Source organism: Ischnura elegans, chromosome X, assembly GCF_921293095.1.
Source record: "Ischnura elegans chromosome X, ioIscEleg1.1, whole genome shotgun sequence".
Taxonomy (NCBI): Eukaryota; Metazoa; Arthropoda; class Insecta; order Odonata; family Coenagrionidae; genus Ischnura; species Ischnura elegans.
The window spans coordinates 43,201,668-43,221,735 of record NC_060259.1 but is presented as its reverse complement, the minus strand read 5'-3'; the positions used below and the strand labels follow the sequence as shown (position 1 = coordinate 43,221,735).

The window sequence follows — 20,068 nt, the reverse complement described above, 5'->3', positions numbered from 1 at the left end:
GCACTGGAGCCAATTACGTTTGTGCACCGCGAAGAGAATCCGTCGGAAGAAGCGACGACTCTCTTCCATTTGAAATTCAAATCGGAACTGAGAAACGGATTTTCTTTTTGGCACAGAAGGTGCCTTAGAGTGTCCAAATAGATTAAAGTACAGCGCTTGGCTACAGTGCCTAAAGTTGTTATCTGGATCTAAAATTAGAATCGAGTGCGTAAAATAAATTTGGAACGAAGAAAAAGCTGTTACTTCGTAAATCTCTCGTTAGAATCATGTTCGATGTAGCAAGTGAGTCAAATGTTTTCTTTCAACAGGAAGATTGGCATCTGTAGTATCCTTGGTGACCTGAGTGAGCACTAATTTGGTTTCAATTGAATGGAGTTCACTTCAATAGTAACCGAGCCAAGGTTCACTTCAATAGTAATCGAGCCACTAACGCTGGTTAGCTGGTACTTACGGGTAAGAAGGACTATCGGGGCGCAGATTACACTCCACAATGATACAATATCTTCCACCCGTTTATATCTCCATGCGTTGCAACTCCGTAGAATACCGTCTTCCAGACCATCACTCTCACTCTAAATTACAACAAATACCAAGGATGAGGAAATATCGTAGCAAACCAAAACTATAATATTGTCTCTTTCGGTCTTATGAATAAAATCCATAAATTGTCGCTCCATGTCTTGAAAATTCGTAGAATTCTCTCTTTCAGGTCATTTTTCTCTCTTTATCACTAAAAATATCATCATCTAAAGGCTTCAAAAACGAATTAATGTAAGCGTACCATACCTGGAAGATTTCACCGAAAAAAATGAAGCGACGTGTATGTTAAGTTAGATGTATGACGGCCCCGTTCCTCTTTTTCGAATCAGTAGGTGTTTTAATTCTTCGTTAAAACTTTCGCGGGTGCTCGTCATGTTGAATTAAAACTTTTGGGCTATGTCACAATCGACCTTAAGGAAGCAAAAATTGTTGCGAGAGTGAAAGGCTTTAAACAGAGACTCGTAAGAGAAGCAATAGAAATATCTAAAGAGGAGAAAAACAACTTCAACAGAGACACTGGCCTTAAAATCAGCCGTACTTGGCAACCCGTAATCGGCAAAAATAATCGACAACCTACTCCTCCAACCTCTCACTCCCCTCCCCCCACCACCTGACACGTATACCTATATATACCAATTTTAAATCCCACCTCTTCAGATTCCCTTGAGAAAGCGACCAGCATCGGTCGGGAAACGTTGGGGCCACCCAAAATCTGACGCGGCGACATAGCCCAAAAGTTTTAATTCAACAGTAGGTGTTTCTTCAACACATGCCCCTTTTTCCACCACCCCCTCATTCCCACGATGCCCCTTCCACCCCACCCCTTCACCTTGCCCTTGCTACTCCCTGACCTGCTTTCCCACGACCAGCATAAAATGCAGCCCGCATAACACCACCCCTGAAATACTCTGGGCACCGGGTCGTTTACTTCCCAATTCACGATCATACTACTTCCACTGTGGTCATGAGTTGTTACGAATTAACCAATTACCACCCGGTGATTTCATTTTTGATCACTTAAAAACTAACATATTTCAGGTGAAAGCTTGTGTATCAATTAATTTAAAGCAAATATTTTAAAAATCTCATTAGATATCAAAGAAATATACCTAATGGATATAGCATAGGGGTTAGAAATGCAAATGTACAGACAGATAATTGCGGAATCTATTAATATTCTCACATCCCATATGAGATCACCGGAAGGAAATTGGTTAATTTCACAAATTCAATGACGATGACTACAGAACATTACATCGCCCATGCTCGGAAAACATGCACAAAAAATTTATTTCATCTCATAATCTCAAAAAATTGATGCTATTGTTGAGCCTATCCTACGGGTGATTGACACATTTTGGAGGAAAAGGTAATTTTATACAGGCTGAGGCGTCAAGTACCAATGAAAAAATTTCAATAGCAGCAACTCCCCTGAAAAATCAGGAAGGTAATGCATTCTGCTTCAAATAAAATCCGTCTGATGCAGACTCAACCTACTTTTCCAAAATCGGATACAAACGAGTGAATTGACGGTATAATGGTGAAGGGAGGGGTGTCGACAAGCTGTCTAGAGTAGATAAAAACAAGGAATCAGATTTCAATCAAATGAAATGGTAGTTTTCAATCAGTCACATGTCGAGATACTTCGTTTTGATCACGGTCGCGCACCTCACGTGACATAGCCACTGCCTCGTAACTCGCGCGCTCGCCGCACAAATCGTCACGCTGACATGGCGCCACACGTATATCTGATAGCGGCCCGCATTTTGCGATGAGCTTACCCCGCACCATTTATCTTCACTTCATTCGAAAATGCATGGAAATCAAACTATGTGATGGTTAGGGCGAATCGAGTTTGCGAATACGTAATTTACGAGACCTTCATATCGAAAAGGGTGCCATAAAGCATTTTGATCGGCGGAAGTAATTATGCGCACACACTGAGCGGAATAACAGTTGATGCGATGGGGTGAAATCGCTCAAAAAGCTGGCGGCGAGTCCTTATTATTTGTTCAAACTTGAACTCAGAATCGATCGGTCAAATTTCGGGGAATATGATCCAAAAAATTTGGTAGTGTCTAGCTGAAAATTAACCACTCTTCGGTGGAGTAGCCAGGAATTTCGTTCGGTGGGGGTCTAAACGAAAAGGGAAAAAGTTTATAAACAGGGTACTAATTAGAGGTTTTTAAACTAATTTCAACACTTTTCGTAATCCGGAAAAACTTCATTTTTCTAAGAAATCTTCTGTAAGTTCGCGATTTTTTTGGTATTTTGTTTTCGTTTTTGAATTATATTAATTTTGTTTTCATACTTCTGGGAGGTGAGGGGGTCCGGACCCTCCACCCCTCCCCCTCGCTACGCTACTGAGTCTTTTAGCAGCAACAAGGATTAAAATGAGACACGTATAAATTTGGTGCGTTTACACGTTATTCACATTGTGGGATATTCTCATTCTTAAAAATTCAACACAACCTAAGGATTTTATGACCTTGATTGTAGTTGAATTAAACTACACTTTACGTTTATGATTTGTTTCAATTCAAACATCTGCCTCTGCGAACATCAGTAGATTTCAACTCTAACCATTCACTTCACTTGGTACACTCCGTAAATGTTTCTCGTTTGGCCCAGCCATAGCGAAATAAAAGCAGTCATCTGAGAAATTTAGTAGTTTTGCAGGCAGAGACGTCATTTTCAGAATAATCGCTCGAATGGATTTTAACTCAACGCCCGTGGAAATTAAAACAAATAAAACAGCTCATCAACAGTTTCTGACTTCGCAGCTATCACTGGGTATCTCATGCAGGTCTTCATCATTGTTAGCGCGGTTGGAATTTCTTTGTCGTTTCGAGGCCAACACGTTACAGCCACAATATACGCCCAAAAGTAAAAATAAGGCAGTCAACTCTATTCCGATTTTCACAGACTGATCGATACTTTCCATGATATTCATGCACTCATTTACCTATATCGCATATTCACCAAGCACAAGGCAAAATTTAAAAAAAAATCTCAACAAAAGTTGAAATAGTGAGCATAACAGCACTTCCAAACCGACAAACGAGTTAATCAACTAATTTCCAATCCAGAGATAGTTCTGGGAGAATCTAAATTTTAAGAATTCTCATTTAAAAAATTGAACATTTTCTACTCAATCATAATTATTTCGGCAGCTACATATTCCGCCATTAAACTTTAGAGGATAAAAAATTTTTAAATAAATTTTATTCCTTCAAAATGCCTCCAATTTAAAGCTTTGCTGACAAAAAATAAAGGAGCTCTAGGTACCTTCAATTTAAATATTTCCTGAAAAGAGCTGATAATGCATACATTTTTGATGTTCCTCAGAAACTTGGGTTTAAACCTTGGCTTAAAATGGACTAATTCACAGTGAAACTGAAGGACTAATATTAAGAAATGAGTGTAAAATTTCTATTCATTTGGTCACATGGTGCTTGTTGCAATGGATGCGGAAAATGTTACCGATGAAATAAATGCATCAAATATTCCTTACCATGATATAAAATCAAAATATATTGACAAAGAACGTGTAATATGTAAATTTTATATGATAAGTAGATACACGACTGCAACAAAAATAGCTGGAGTGACGAAGAAAACAGCTAGACCAGATAAATTCCTTCTCACTTAATAACCTGTGGCTGCATTTTTCTAGCCAATTTTTTGAGCAACAAGTTAGTAACACCCACAATCCACCATCTATCCACGAATTTTACAATCAAATTCCCTGAAGAAGAACCTATTATCCCTTTTTTTGAATCCCATCGCCTGAAACAATACAAAGAGCTAAGCGTTTAACAAACATAGTATATTACAATGGCATGAATTATTCCACCTAATCAAATAGTTCACAGCCATACCATTTGCATGGAGTTACGAACGCTTTGGCAACGAGGAACGCGCAACTAATGACAGATTAGCCCTCATATCACTCACTGGTTTCGGTACGGCAAATGAGGCGAAAGTAGATGCATCTGATGATATTCCATGTCCATTTCAAAAGTTTCCATCACTCCTAAATCCCTAGAATTGCATAGGTACCCAGAATTAATCGCATTTCTAATCGAATCCTAACGCAGAGTTTTCGTTTAAGGAAAAAATAGAGGTTATCATTAATATCCTCTCATAAAATTCACAGATTAGTTTAGCATAAAAAGGATTTTAATATAAGAGCAATGATTTGCGTGAATACCATGGTAACCAAAGCTGTCACAATGTAGGGCACCTATAATCGGTCCAGGAAAAGAGAAAAACACTAATAGCAAAACTTTGGTTTGTGTACTTATTTTAAATACAAACAAGGAAAATAAGGAATGCTTTTGGGAAATAAAAATGGCGTAAGAGGAATTCATCATCATCATTAGTAAACAGTCCTAAGATTGGTTTCATGAAGCTCTCCATTCCTCTCTCCTATCCGCTAGCCTTTTCATAGCGACGTATTTCTTCTCTTTTACATCCTTTATACCCTGTATCATGTAACTCATTCGCGGCCGTCCCTCGCCCTGCTTCCCTTCTACCTACCTATGGTTGTTTTCATCAGACCATCATGTCTCATAATGTGGCCAATTAAGTTTTCCCGTCTTCGTCTCAAGGTTTATAGAAGACTTCTCTATTATCCCACTCTTCTAAGCACATCCTCATTACTTGTTCGGTCGATGCATTATATCTTCACCATTCTTCGGCAGCACCAAATATTCAATTTCGAACTCTTGACTTCTCTGCTGGTGTCAACGTCCAACCCTCGCTTCCGTAGAGAGACATTATCCATATATAGCATCAGATCTATTGCTTCCTAACTTCTATGCTTGTATTCTCAGCTGTAAGAAGATTCTGTTAGCTGAGGATACAAGCATAGTAATAGGAATTATAAGATCAAAAGACAAGAAACATTTTGTAAACATTCAACCATAGCATTCAATCTCACCTTTTATCTCCTTGACTCGATCGATGTCAAAATTATGAGTAAATAAATACGCATCAATCTCAGGCAAGGATTCAACTCAGCCCTTGTCTCGTGAGCTGCGTCCCCAAACCCTATCATCAACACCATCATCATCGTGGTCAACAATCCTAAAATTGGTTTGATGCAGCTTTCCACTCAACCTACGTATTTGTTCTCTTTCAAATCCTTCTTTACCTGTTCCGCATATTTCGTTCGAGTTCTTCCTTATTCTTTCTTGCTCGTACCTGAGCCTCGAATATTGTCTTCATCAGGACGTCATGTCTAAAGATGCATATGGACTAATACCATGGCTATTCTTCGATTTTTTTAGCTATCTAACACAAATTAATTAGATACTCTACCTCCTTAGATAAAAGGAAAATCATTTTCGTCCTTATCCTATTTCATGATCCGTATGATTCATTCTATATGGCCATGACGATAATAGCATATTTGAAAATCGTCTTAAGCATCTCATGAGACAGAGCCATGGCAAAAATAAGTAAAGGCCTTTTCATCATCATCATCACTGGTCAACAATCCCAAGATTCTTTCGACGCAGCTCTCCACACAATTCTCTGATCAGTTAATCTTTTCACTGCTATATTTCTTCTCTTTCACATTTTTCTCTACCTTTCCCGCATACTTAATTCGAGGTCTTCCTTTTTCATTCTTGCTATCCACTTGTCCCTCGACGATTGTCTTCATCAGGCCATCATGTCTCAAAATGTGGCCTATAAGGTTTTTCCGTCTTCTTCTTAAGGCTTTCACAAGGCAATTCCTCTCTACTACTCTTCGTAGGACTTTTTCATTACTTACTTCGTTAACCCAATTGATCCTCATCATACTTCATAGTACCACATGTTGAAGGCCTCTATCCTTGATTTCTCCACTGCTGCCATTGACCATGCCTCATTTCCGTATAGAAGTATACTCCAAATGTAGGCTCTTATAAAAAGTTTCTTTACTTCCATTTTAGAGTTTCCCACTGAAAACAATCCTATATTTTTCAAAATTCGCTTCTTTTTTTGTGAGGAGCGTGGTAGCCTAGTGGGAAGAGCACTTAGCTGTAGATCAGTTTCACGGGGTCATATGATGAATCTTGAGGAAAAGTGCTACGATCTTTTATTTATTTAAATATGTCTAACTTCCAGCAATTGAAGCCTGAATCTGTTGAACTTATTCACGAATGAAGCATTCAGAACCTCCCAAATAAATCCTCGAAGTTCGAGGTGGCTTAGGGAAAGGTTTTATGTCTCGTCGGTCGATTCGATTTTATGAAATTCACACGCTTGTGGCTTAGTTCGGAGTAAGCTCTCCCCTCACCTAACCAAGCCAACCTTTGCGTTGAATCACTGAATGAGTGATTAATTGTGATATGTAGGCATGGAATTAGAGCGCATTTAGCTGAAACCAAGTGATTATTTCGTATAAACGGCTCGGTCTCTCTAACTTTATTCTAAGTCACCACCATTCGTAACTCACTGATTGATCTGAAAGATAGAATGCCAGAGAGGTAGTAATAGAATTTCCTATCAATCTAATTAGTCTGGTTTTCTAATTGGTGTGATGCCAAACACAGCTCTGATCACAGGCCATTAGTCAGTAGAGAAAACTATAACTAAAATTAGTACTACAACTAAACTCAAAAAGATATACAAATATTTTAATTTCTATCTGCCTTAAAATTAATAAATAAAAAAACCAATATGCATGCTTCAGCAGCCTGGAGATAGCTATAGCTGAGTGCGTATTTAAAAGTTCCATGTTTGTATTACCACTAATTCCGTACACGAATATTACGAATAGGGAATGTTGTGTATTGTGTAAGTATATTGTGGAAGCGACAAAGTGTCTTTTGTTGCTAACTTTGAGTCGAAAGACTTAAATATAATAATGATGGCGAACAGATACAGAAAAAAGCTTTCATGGCTTGACCACCCTTGTTGTGCCACAACACGTCTCGTAATATAATGTGGAATTTACTCCATAGAGACCAAAACGAGATTGTGCGTTTAAAATTTTCGAAATATCGCTCGCGCTCTCAGCAACTTTATTTGAACTACGAGACCTGATGACCGAAAATCGATTCATCATTCATCAGCGACGGACATAACACCCTACGACGAAAACATCTGCGGCTTGTAGCGGGCAGCTGATGCGATCGGAGTGCTCGATGCAAGTTGAAAGAAACGGGCAATTAATTGCGAGCGATTTTGATCATACTGGAGCACAGAGTCAACTCCCTTAATGGATTCTCGTGGTTTTGGTGAAATAACTGGAAAACCACGCAGTGAAATCCCTCAAAGGGCCTTCAGTGAGGCCAGAATATTTCTTCCGGGAACGGAAAAACGTGATCGGGTTTTTAATGCTAATGTAGCACAAATTCTAATGTTAAAAAAACTATTTATTCTTTGATATTTAGCCAAAAATCAATTCATTTCGTCGTTCATTCTATGCGTTAAGCTTAATCTTCCGTAAAAGGATGGGTGGTAAAAATGATAAAATGCAGAATTGAAAAAACTTCATTTGTCATAGAAATCTGTTGAAATAATTGTTTTTTTTATATTTCGGGGGGGATGTCCGGACCCCCCTACCTCCTCCCTTGCTACGCCAATGAAAGGAATATTGGAAAAAGAGTACTTCTCATTATATATGAATTTTATTTTTACACCATTCAACTCTTTAGCAGAGCGTGCTACAGGTCTCCATGTTCATAGATTTGTATGTACTTCTCTTCCTTCTTTTTCTCCGGTTACCAAGTACGATTAACCCCAATTACCGAATTCTACATACCCTCGAAGCTTGCTTCCATCATCTCAATATCGCTTCCATCATCTCTTCAAAACGTATTCCCTCCCAATTGAGCATTATAACCCTTTTCTGGTGAGTTTTCTTCGCCAAGCCATTGCATACCATCGCTTTCTTGAAAAAACAATGAACGCACGCTTTATTTCGTCACTTTATCTCGGCCATCTTCCTGATATCCTTATTTTCTGATCCATGAAGCTCGATGAACACGTGTTGTACAAATTCGAGCAAGACCACTCATAACTATTTTGACCCAAAATTTTCACCATCAAACTGTTTTTGATGTTCAATTCTTCTTTTATTTTTCATTACTTATTTCCATGGAGTCCCATTACTTCTATATTAGTATTTACAAAAATACATTCCCAATCTGTTCATTTACGGTCATAGTTCATCAGACTTCACAGTACAGTATAGCTATCATACTCTGCTCTAGATAAAATACATTAACCAGTACGTTCTCTAAATACACGAGCCAATAATATACTTCATAATGGTACCTTGGGGAATTTATATGATACCCCGAATGATCATTTTTGCTATAAAGGTTTTCGCTACACCTTCAAAAGTTATTAAATATCTCAATGAAAAATCTTATTAAAAAATAAATCATTAAGTTATGGTAGAAGTACGCTGTGAATTTGTGCATATTTCCTTGTTTTATATTTTTATCTCTAAATTACCCGGTAGCAAGTATTTTTGTATGGGATTAACTTTTAACATGGATTATTTTCAATTAATTCAATATTTAATGTTCTACAGAATATTAATCCCAATTGAATTTAGTCTTCCATACTACATCAATTCAGCTCATCAAGAATCAGTCACCTTCATGGCTAGTCATTACGTTTCAGAACCTAAAGCTCACCTTTTTTAGCCAGGTACAATTGCAAGCTACGAGAAGTTTTTTTTTCCTTTTTAAGGCATGTCAATTTATTGTAACTATATTCTCCACCAATGGTAGAATGACAATTTCTTATCGATCTAGAGGAAAACTCAAAGGTTTCATTTTCCTTCAGCGTTTTTCTCGATAGTTACCAAGGATGCCTTACATAACCCACTGCAAAGTATGACAACACTCGCAAATCGATTAATGGAAGTCTCTCTTGCAAACTTCTTAATTTCCAAGCAAACTAAGACCTTTTTCATTCTCAAAAAAATAGAAGATATCACTCAACTACGTTTAAACCCGTTCCTTTTGATTTGGCCAACCCTTAAAGTTTAATGGCAATGGTGGCCCTACGAGGAGCATGTATAAGTGAGCTCTGGCAGCTGTAGGAATACATATACCTTTCCCAGGATATTAAATAATACGCTGAAACAAATACTTCGCCACACGATTCACACAATTAAAACATACGAAACGGAATTATACAAAGCAAATTATCCTATATTTGCAATAAAATTGCCATGCACACAAATTTTTGTTACGCCATCTTTACCTTTTTTTTCTTTTTTAGTTACCTTTCGCTCAATTGCCAACACAAATGGGATCTAAGTCGAGAGAAATTTAAATAATACATATTATCCCCTATTTTTATATGCAAAATTTTAAAATGACCTTGCATATGTTACGTATTGATATTGAAACTAATTATTCTATTTTTCAGCCTGGGTTCTGGGATGGTGGATGTGCAAGACTGTTCCCTACGTTCAAGGAGTCTCGGTGGCTGCATCAGTTTACAGCTTGATAGCCGTCACATTGGATAGGTAAGTGATCAGAGTCCCTGACAATGCCCTACAAATTGAGCTGTTCTGGTATTTTCTAAGGAATATCTATCCATGTTCATACCACAAGCCGTTGTCCTTCACTAATGCCGTACTTTTAATGTATCTGTCATGTTTAATGTATCTATCATCATTTTAATGTATCATGTCATATCATATCTGTCATGCTGAATAATATGCATTGCATTAAATGCCATAATTAGAGAAGTTCTATACTTAGACGCCACTATTAGGATAAAAGCGAAGACCTACAACAAAAAATAAGTGAAAATTGAGGAAAATTTTGACGATATATAACGAAACTAAATTTACCAATTTTTTTCCAATTTCCACTAACCTCTCTTAATTCTGTCATTCTTGCTGCATATTGAAGATTTAACAGCTCACTGACGATTATGTTGATGCCAAATGAAGCTATAAATTGCTCAAGAACATTGAAATAAATGTGATTATTTGGTTTAAATTATGTGATTGGGATATCTTAATTACTTGAATTATCACGTAATAAGGAATGTAATTAATTCCATGAATAAATTGTGCGGAACATGTATGAAAGCAAACTTTGAAATTAAAGTACAGTAAATTGATATAATTTCCTTCCCTTCGTGGTTCTACGGATAATTTACGTGTCGTTTATTTCTCAGAACGCATTGAAATGCGAGAGTTAGCATTAACCTCGGAGGACGTAAACGTTAAATCGGTCTAATGATTAAAATTAGCTTCAGAGTGGTAGTTAACACAGTTTTTTTGTAATTAACCCGACTTAATAAAAAGTTAGAGACACAATATTTAAATATTTTAAAAATTTTCCACGCTATCTAACAGTTTTCCATAAAAGATAATGTGCGTAGCAGAGTTAAACAATGAAGTAGATTAGTATCCTTAATCATTCACTGCATTCTGTCTAAATTCTTGAGAAAGATAGCAAATTGGAGCGAATCGAATTAGCATCCTATATTTTTGGTGAAATACCAACTATAATTTTGGTGATTATACTCTCTCCGCATTTACCAAAGAAAAAAAGACGCTTTTTCAACCATATAGTAACGATTACTTTTTATTCGTGGTCCTATAACACGTAATGACGAAGGATTCCATGCACGTGTAATAGATAGAAGGACAAAAAGCTTAAAACGTAAGCTTAAGTAACATATTACCCAAGTGACACAAGCATTTGGTATGTCATTTAATACGCAGTGAGCGGGCAAGTAATAGTTCTACAAAAAGTAATTGCGGATTGCTTTAGACTGCAGTCAAGATATAGTATACCTGAGGATAAATTTCAAAATGTCTAGAGATGAAAAATCTCAGAAATTGCAATAATCTTCAATGGTAAGCACAATTACACATCAACCAAAATAGGCTTCAGGCATCTTAAGTGCATACAGTAGCCATAACGATAATGCACATATTTTTATTATTTTGCACACAAGTATAGCAAAAATGAGCCCAGTTTCAAAAACAAGGAGGAAAACACGGTTATTACGGCTAACATACTGTACCATTCACAGACGTAAATGGTTCAAGTTAAGTCGCTCGCATTTCGCTGATTTCCATAACTTAAACTTCGAGTCGAAATTTCCCCTAGGTTTTACTTCCTCCGGCATCCAATGACAATATTATTCTGAAAAATCTGCTCACCCAATTAAATCCACAAGGTGGGAGACTATTGGCTTATCATCGTTTCGACTATAGCTATGTTTGAGCAAAAAACGTGCAAGACCTCTAATTGATCCAAAAATTTGCATTTCCATAGATGAACGCAGGTAGAGTAAACTTAACCGAGCTCAAAACTACACAATAACCTCTATACCACTTAGTGATGTGATACCATTCTTTACTTCATAGGTTTTATTCGATATTTAATGGGATGGAATGCATTTTTATATCAAGCACTAACCAGAGATTTCAAAAAATAACGAAATTCACTTACAAAGCCAAATGGACTCTTTATAAGAGGATTTTTAAGAAACGATAAAATTGGTCAGCCGTTTCATTAAAATATTCTATTCGGCTTTTCTTTCACTCAAAGGAGTTTTTAGATATCGGTTCCTTCAGAGCAGTAAAGTAATCCTGCAATCGGATGATTATTGGGTGTTTCTCCGAAGCCTAAAAGGGGCTAGAGTGCTCCCCCAAGGACTTAAATATTCATTAAAGTGCTGTATTACGCACCCGTGAACTCAAAATACCTCGGATTTAGCCAGCTACCCATCATGGAAGTGTTTACTAGACATTCATCCATTTAGTCAAACTACTACGTATTCATTGGGACTAAGTATCAAGAAAGGAATAAATACAGGCTGCTTTGAGAAGAATATACGTATTTCGAATGCATATTACTATTGAACTTCACGACATACGAATATGAAACTTGACACACATATTTAAGAACCTCTCAAGTTTGAAGTACAGATGATCAATATGTCCTCCATCAGCGACACGGACAATATCACATCGATATTCAAATTCCTCCCATACTCGGGCAAGCATGTTTTTCGTCTCCGATGTTATAGCAGTACGGATCTGGTTTTTCAGCTCCTCCAGGTTCTGTAGGAGTGGTGTCACATTTAAGTTATCTTTAACGAAAACAGGAAGAAGTCACAGGGTGTCCCATCCAGTGATCGTGGAACCCAGCTAAGATATAGTAAGCCGCCAGCCCCTTGACGACCAATCCAAAAGTTTGGTAGATTCATTCAGATATTCACGCACTAGCTGACTCCAGTGAGGAGGTAGCCCTTCTCGTTGAAAAATAAAGTTGCCATCGTACAGCCTCAGAAGGAAACCGAGGCGAAACAATCAATGGCTTGGACAAAATAATATTTCAAAACGCGTCATTATTCTTTTTGAAACGCCTTGTATCGTTAACTCCAAGCCTGGAAATGATAACTTAAGATAACATACACATTTATTTGCTTCTCTAAACCGTAGCTCTTCAGCCAGCCAAGCCCGAAGTCTATAACCGTCCCAAAGTCATCCGTAACGGGTCAAGGGTGGTTGACAGTGCAGCTGAGTTAAAAGAAACACGTGCAATTTTCCACGATTACTTTCAAGATGGTGTAGTAACACTGAAATACGTCGGAGGCAAGGGGACTGCATGTAAAAGGGCAAATTTCATCCCACAGAAGGCTGTTTTCTGTTGCTACTTCGGTCGCACTTTAATCAGCTTCCAAAAATGTCCTCTGCGCGGTGTTAAGTGCAATGCGATCCACTTTTTTCCTATATTTTGCTGTATAATGTTTGTTATTGCAAGGAATAGCATTTAAATGTGATGAATTTGATAGATCACATCATCTTGTATAGAAATTTCGGTTGATACCCCTAATTATACCTTATTTCCCTTTGAAACTCAGATCAATTTGTCCGTCGGCGACGCGAGTAGCGACTTTTGTAAACCCATTTAAATGCGTGATGTATGGAAACACATTTAGAGGCCGACACGAGGATCCTCTTTTTAGTGTTCGTGGTAGGGAGCAAAAGTTTATAATCGTGGAAAATCGCATGTGTGTCTTTCAACATGGAAAAATTGCAATCCATCACGCTTAGTACTGATTTTAGTCCAACAAAGAATCAAATCCTTTCACGCAAAATGGCGACGATTTGTCATACTCATTCACATTTTTCACATCCATAGTCACGCATAACATTGACTTAGATATTTGACACCTCTCCATCAAGCTTTCACGCGTATCCCCCTTACACTCTTGAACTTCTAGATTAACACTACTTTCTATAATATGAAGGTCGTTCAAGGACTTTCTCAGGATGGGCAGTATCAGAACACACAAGATAAAGATTATAAACTCACACTCACTAAATTTTCGGTGGCATACCACCTTCCTCGGAGTTAGGTAAAAGACTGTTCTTTCGTCCTAGAAAGTCTTTTACCTAAAAGAAAGTCTTTTACCTAACTCCGAGGAAGGTGGTAATGCCACCGAAAATTTAGTGAGTGTGAGTTTCTAATCTTTATCTTGTGTGTTCTGATACTGCCCATCCTAGGGTTTTTTATGTTATATATATATATATATATTTTCACGATGGACATTAAATTTCACCATCATAGCAATGGAAGTGGATCGATTTCTAGTGGAAAACGGATTTTATTTAACTAGTAAGACACCACGTAGTATCACACTTTTCTTGAACAATATTTCATCAACTGCTTGGATAGGCATGATCAATGAGAATTATTAAGAGCTAAAATATTGCCTCACATAATAAGATGAAAACTAAATAATAGCTTAGTGATCATCTCTCTAGTTTTATCCAAATAAAAATAAATTCGACGCACAAAAATGAATGCTATCAGAAGATCAACAAAGGGAAAAAGCTGGAAATAAATATTAAATCAATGAAGCTGCTAACTCCTTGTAACTTTCAAGTGTCGTTCGCACAATCATTTTTAGTTCGAAAGTTCTAATACTTAAAAGTCATTAGTTTTATCCTGATCAAACCTCATCAAAAACTCATTCCGCTATGACATTCTGTAAACTTCTCACAATTCGAGTTCCGAGGGATTTATAATTATCACCTTGCTGTGCTACTGGTTACCCGCGCAGAAGCTATAGTGAAAGTCCAGTCTCTGGTATATTCCATTTGCGAGAGTATGATTCCGTGAATCACTCCTGGACATGCGAAGAGCAAAGCTGAACTTATATACCATAAGTCCAACAACTAGAATTTGTATTCACAATTAAGCACTGTACTGAGAGACTTCAATGTAATGAGTGCGCAGGCAGAGGACAATTTCACAGATCTTATGACATTTGTCTTGAAAACCTGAGGTAACAAAGTCTATTCATGTGATAGAAATGAATAACTCAGGAATGTACCTGAGCTAAAATTGACAAGTTTGTCTATCAAAAATTTCTTAAAGGATGCAGCCAATCCGAAAAATTAGATTTAGCCCGTGCTTTACATCCAATGTTTTGACTACGTACAAATATATTTAGAGTGTGTTATTACAAAATAAGATAGATAATAACATAATTTCCTTTTTCTAATATAGTGTGAATTTTTATATTAAAATTCAAATTTATGCAACCAATTAATTCCAAATGCATAAATTCTTTTTATTGCGGTTGTAATTGGGCTATTTTAGTTTAAAATACCAGGAATAGTAAAAAAATTATATAAGAAGTCATTAATAAATGCGTAATAGTGATCTTTTGAGGCCACAATCACGCTGAATGACTCAAGTATAGCAATACTAATGCATTTCCTGCGCCGGTCCGTAAATTCCAACTTCTAAGATTAAAATATGCTTTTATATCAATCTTTTTCTACCTGAGCTTTCACTTTTCTTTTTAAGTAAAATGAATTATAAATGCGACCAAAAATGATACTTACCACAAGCGCAAGAGGACTCAATTTTATAGCCCCAAAGGAGAACACTTTGTCCAATTGATGCGCTTTTTACCCTTTATAACCCAGAGCTGCTTCTGGGAGAAATTAAAGTTAAAGATTTCTCATTTTAAAAATGTGTAAAGTTTCCAATCAATCATAATTATTGAGGCAGCTACATATTTCGCCATTTAAATTGACAGCCCAAAGGAACACGTTGTTTAAATCTTTTCTGAATAGAGCTCTTAATATTTAAATTTATGATGCTACTTAGAAGCAAAATTGGGTTATAATGGGTCAAGTCTAACTGATAAGAGTAAGAGAGATGAATCATAAGTATGCTTTAACTTTCAATGCAACCAGTAAATAATTATACAGAACTACGATTGAAAGAAAAAACAATGCAAGCTGGAAAACAAATAAACCATTTAATGTTCATTTATCTTTAGTTTCACATTGTATTTAATTAAAATGGCTCTGGTGTTCATCCAGAAGTCCAATTTATTTTCAAATATTGGTCCAAACTAAGAGATACTTCTGTTCCTATTCAGGATCGCACGGAATGGCTTATCTTCAATGGAAAGTGTTAATTTCTAGGCTAATATCGCTGAGATTCCACCTATGGTATAGATGTTTCGCTAGTAGCTAAATACCAATTCTGATGATTTGTGAGCAACCCATCCAGAAAGTCTCTAGTGACGGCCATCGGGATGAGAGGAAACGCAAAAATCTAGGATCCGTCTCACCGAATATGAGGAGAATACTGGAGCAAGGAGAACCAATCTCAAAACGGAGATAACCCTAGATGTCTGATTGGTGTAACGCTTGCAATATTGGAGAGAGGGTGAAATTTGGATCTATCATGGTGGAGTAAAATGATAAACGTGAGGCACTGTGTGCCAGGAGGCCAGCAAATTTTAGGGTCCCTGTTTTGAAAATAGTTAATATTTGTCCGTATCTTGAATTTTAATTGAAATTTATTATGGAATTAAATAGAAAAACATTTTTAGAGTACTGATCTATAAGCTTTGATATGGCTGATCCAGCGATAAGTACTACTTTCTAGAGAGTTGTAAAAATATATTTACTTCAAACAGTCAAAACTAGCTGACGGCTTGAAAGAAAAAAATGTGATTCAAAATTCTATGAATGTAATATAATAGTGTAGTTCACAATATGTGCGGGGATTTTTCTGCAGCACTCTACTGCATCATGATTTACTCGAGGAGGCTTTTTTGCATCTTTGGCTAATGCGCATTGAGAAAAGCTATCATCGCGCTGCAAACGTTCTGTCAGTGATTCCTCTGTTATAGGTGCATTAATTAAGTAACTGATTCATTTCACAACGTCGGCTTTATATTTCAATGGCTTCACTCTCCTGCTGCTTTATCATGGTCCACGATTTCGCGCACAGCACACACACATTTATTTTATGTATGGCTTCAACGCTCACCGCGCCTTTTCTGAGAGATTTCTCGGAATTGAAATTTGCGCGAGGAAAATCCTCAGCCAAGGTCTAAGGACAGGAGCAGGAAAAAAAAGAATGAAGGAAGAAGAGAATATTCGGACGGGAAAAGGAAGGCAGACTGGCTAGATTTATTGCGGTCTGTAGGAGGAAACATGACTCTAGCTGGGATGTCATTGACTGAAGGTAAAAGAGAGTATCAGATCTCGTCCAGTTGAAGATCTAGTGGAAATAAAAATTTTGATGTTTTGACATTTCGATACCCGATACCCGGTCCTATCTTAGTACCCGATACCCGGTCCATCTGTCCTTTCCTGGAGTTAGATTCGCGGACGATGTTAAAATCTAAAAACACTTTTTTCTGCGGATTCTTTTTATTTTTAACAAAAACACCAACATGCCTATCACGCCATCATCTTCCAATGAGTGACGGTGCAGTCAAAAAAGCCTAATTAGCAGCTTTTGGGGCAGGGAAATAGGCTCTTTTCTGCATTTATTTTCGCCATCACGACATCCTTCTGTCGTAGCCGTCACATTAAAGTGTAATTCTAAAAACATGCACGTCCTCCATAAAACTCCCAATACTCCTCCTTTCAAGCCCATCACTCGTAACTATCACGCTCCATCTCATTGCTTTTACGCGTCCATCATATCTGATGACGGTGATACGAATCATATCAATTTACTTCGCATAGCCCGGTAGGGTAAAAATATTTCTTTCATAAAAGCCAATCTAGGTAATGTTCCGTCGTTTTATTTGTCCGTTCATTCCTTACACTACTGACATAACAGTGAAAGACACTTGTTCTGATTCCCAATTCACTAGTTTATAATTAATGAACCATCAAGCCAATTCAACATTGCGATGGCTTTCCAAATTAATCATAGAGTTCAGCACACATTTTGTCGAAACCCAACCCACCGTTGCTTGCCTTACCCAACTCAAGTTCACCAAGTTGAAGCTGCTCAGAATGGAAAAATTTGCTCGCTCAATTAAAAGTTTTTACACCTTTATCAGGCTCAAGGAACGCATACAAATTTTACTCATCCAACTCCCGAACGAAAACTCGTGGGCTTGACTATAATTAGTACTTACAATTAGAATTGAGCAATTATCATATTCCTCATTACCTATACCATGTATATTCTTCAATATGAAATAAATCGTATGCTCGTCTATTGCGTTAATCACGTGACCAGCAGATCACAAATGGTTTCGTTATCGCAGTCATGAAATTTTTTTGAATAAGAGTAAGTAAATTATTTCTTTTCAAGTCTGAATAAGTCTTATATCAAGATAAAATTCACTAAATCAGAAGGCTTTTATATCAACCCTCAATAAACACTACGACATTAATTCCACGCTCACGTTAATTGTCATGAGAAAAAATTAGAGGAGAGTTGCCTATATTGTACCGGCTCCTAATTCGTACCACCTCAGTAAAACCGTTAACATTCATTGTTAATGTGCTATTTATCGTGATTAAGTAACTTGCATTACCACATGGGTTCTAAAAGAAAATAATGAAAGTGAAGTGTAGATGAACTCCATTTAGCCGTAGCAGTATATTTAATGGGGACATCTCCAATTCCCAAAGTAAAAGGAAGAGTAGCTTCTACAAGACCTTGGAGCCTAAAGCAGGACCTACAAGGCCTTGGAGCAGGGAGGCTGTGGGTTGACGAGTAGTCCATTTAAGGAAGAACTCAGATAAGCCAAGGTGGAGAAGGCCAAACCTGCAAAATTGCCCGTAAAAAGGAAATGTTTTGGTGACACAGTGAATTCAACGAAGAAACCAAGGAATGGAGCTGCAGTAGAATGGTATTGTGAACGGTGCGCGGAAAACAAAATGGAAGATATGATAAGTTGTATGTAATGTGATATATAGATTCATGCTAAAATCGCTGACGTGGGAAAATGAGCGAAAGTTTTTTCTGCAATGCCTATGAATAGATTTATTGACTATAAAGGTACTGTAAAATGCTTACATTAATGGTATTGATCAAAATTGCAATGGATTTATTTATCTTTGGCCAAATAAGTGGTATAAGTAAATGTGTGTCCAATTGAGGAAACCACTGGTACAAATTAGAAGACCATTTTCCTAATTTGTACCACTTGCAGATATTTATAAATTCATAAATATTTTGCTTTTAACGATGTGGCTTGGAATATTTTACAATCAAAATCAATGCATTACATCAGACTGAACAAGATAAATTGATATCAATCAGTGCGTTACTTATTATTTGAGCTGCATTAAATAAATTGCAGAAAGTGGTACAATATAGGTAACTCTCCCCTACCATTATTTTTTTTCTCGCGGCAATTGATGCAAATTTGACCGCCATTTGCGCGGTAGGCTTAAAATAAATCACATTGACTTCATGGTCGAATCATTTCAATTGATATTATAAAATGTTTTAGCTAACCACGGCCGCATGAATTCTGAATTCACGCCAGCACTTATGTCCTTTGAGTGAATACTCAATTCATATCCTCGGGACTCCAAGACGTGGTTTCCAAACGTCAATGATGTATATGTGTACTCTTGATAAAAGATGGAACTTAGCACCCAACTCCCCCATCGAACTCAAGTTTCCGTTATAATTCATTTAATGTATTTGGCGAGCTTCTCTCGAGTAATTGGTATTCATATGCCAATAATCACGAGCCCATTGAGTGCGAAGTCATATCATACGCGCCGATTATTCCCGTTATTTTATTTGAAATGGATCATGCTCTTCCGTAGGTCAAAGAAATGTTCGAGTGAGCTACATTTTATACAATAACGATCAGTATCCAACTCCTTGGCATTCCTCCCTTACTTTGAAGTACTTCCAACAGCCTTATTCACATCCTATCATTTCGATTGCAACTGAAATATCACCAACTCCATTCAGCTACTGAGGTACTTAAACACTCTCATATTTCACTTACGCATTGAACTAATCGAGTATAATTTCGACCGCATACCGAGCATAAGCCCTCTTTGTTCGAGCTGAATAGCTCTTCGAACCCTACCAACTTAGTTGAAATTCATGATATTGAACAGCATGGTAAACTTTATTCAGTGAAATTCTATGTTAATAGATGAAACAAAACTGAATTTAATCACTGAACTTTACTTTAGGATGGACAATTCAGACACGGCTCTTGAGGCAAAGACAAAAAAATCACATGAAAATCAAATATTGCCTTCCGCATCATCTATAATCCTCGA

The 20,068-nt window shown here is 37.1% G+C and overlaps 1 protein-coding gene across 1 annotated transcript in view; it reads left to right on the top strand.

Annotated features, from left to right (window-relative positions):
• The window catches only part of LOC124170946 (neuropeptide SIFamide receptor-like), a 246,775-nt gene that overhangs the window by 116,012 nt on the left and 110,695 nt on the right, over positions 1–20,068 (top strand). The window contains exon 2 of the mRNA XM_046550024.1: positions 9,925–10,024. Within this exon, the coding sequence (XP_046405980.1) occupies positions 9,925–10,024 (100 nt within the window). The remainder of the gene's footprint in view (positions 1–9,924; positions 10,025–20,068) is intronic.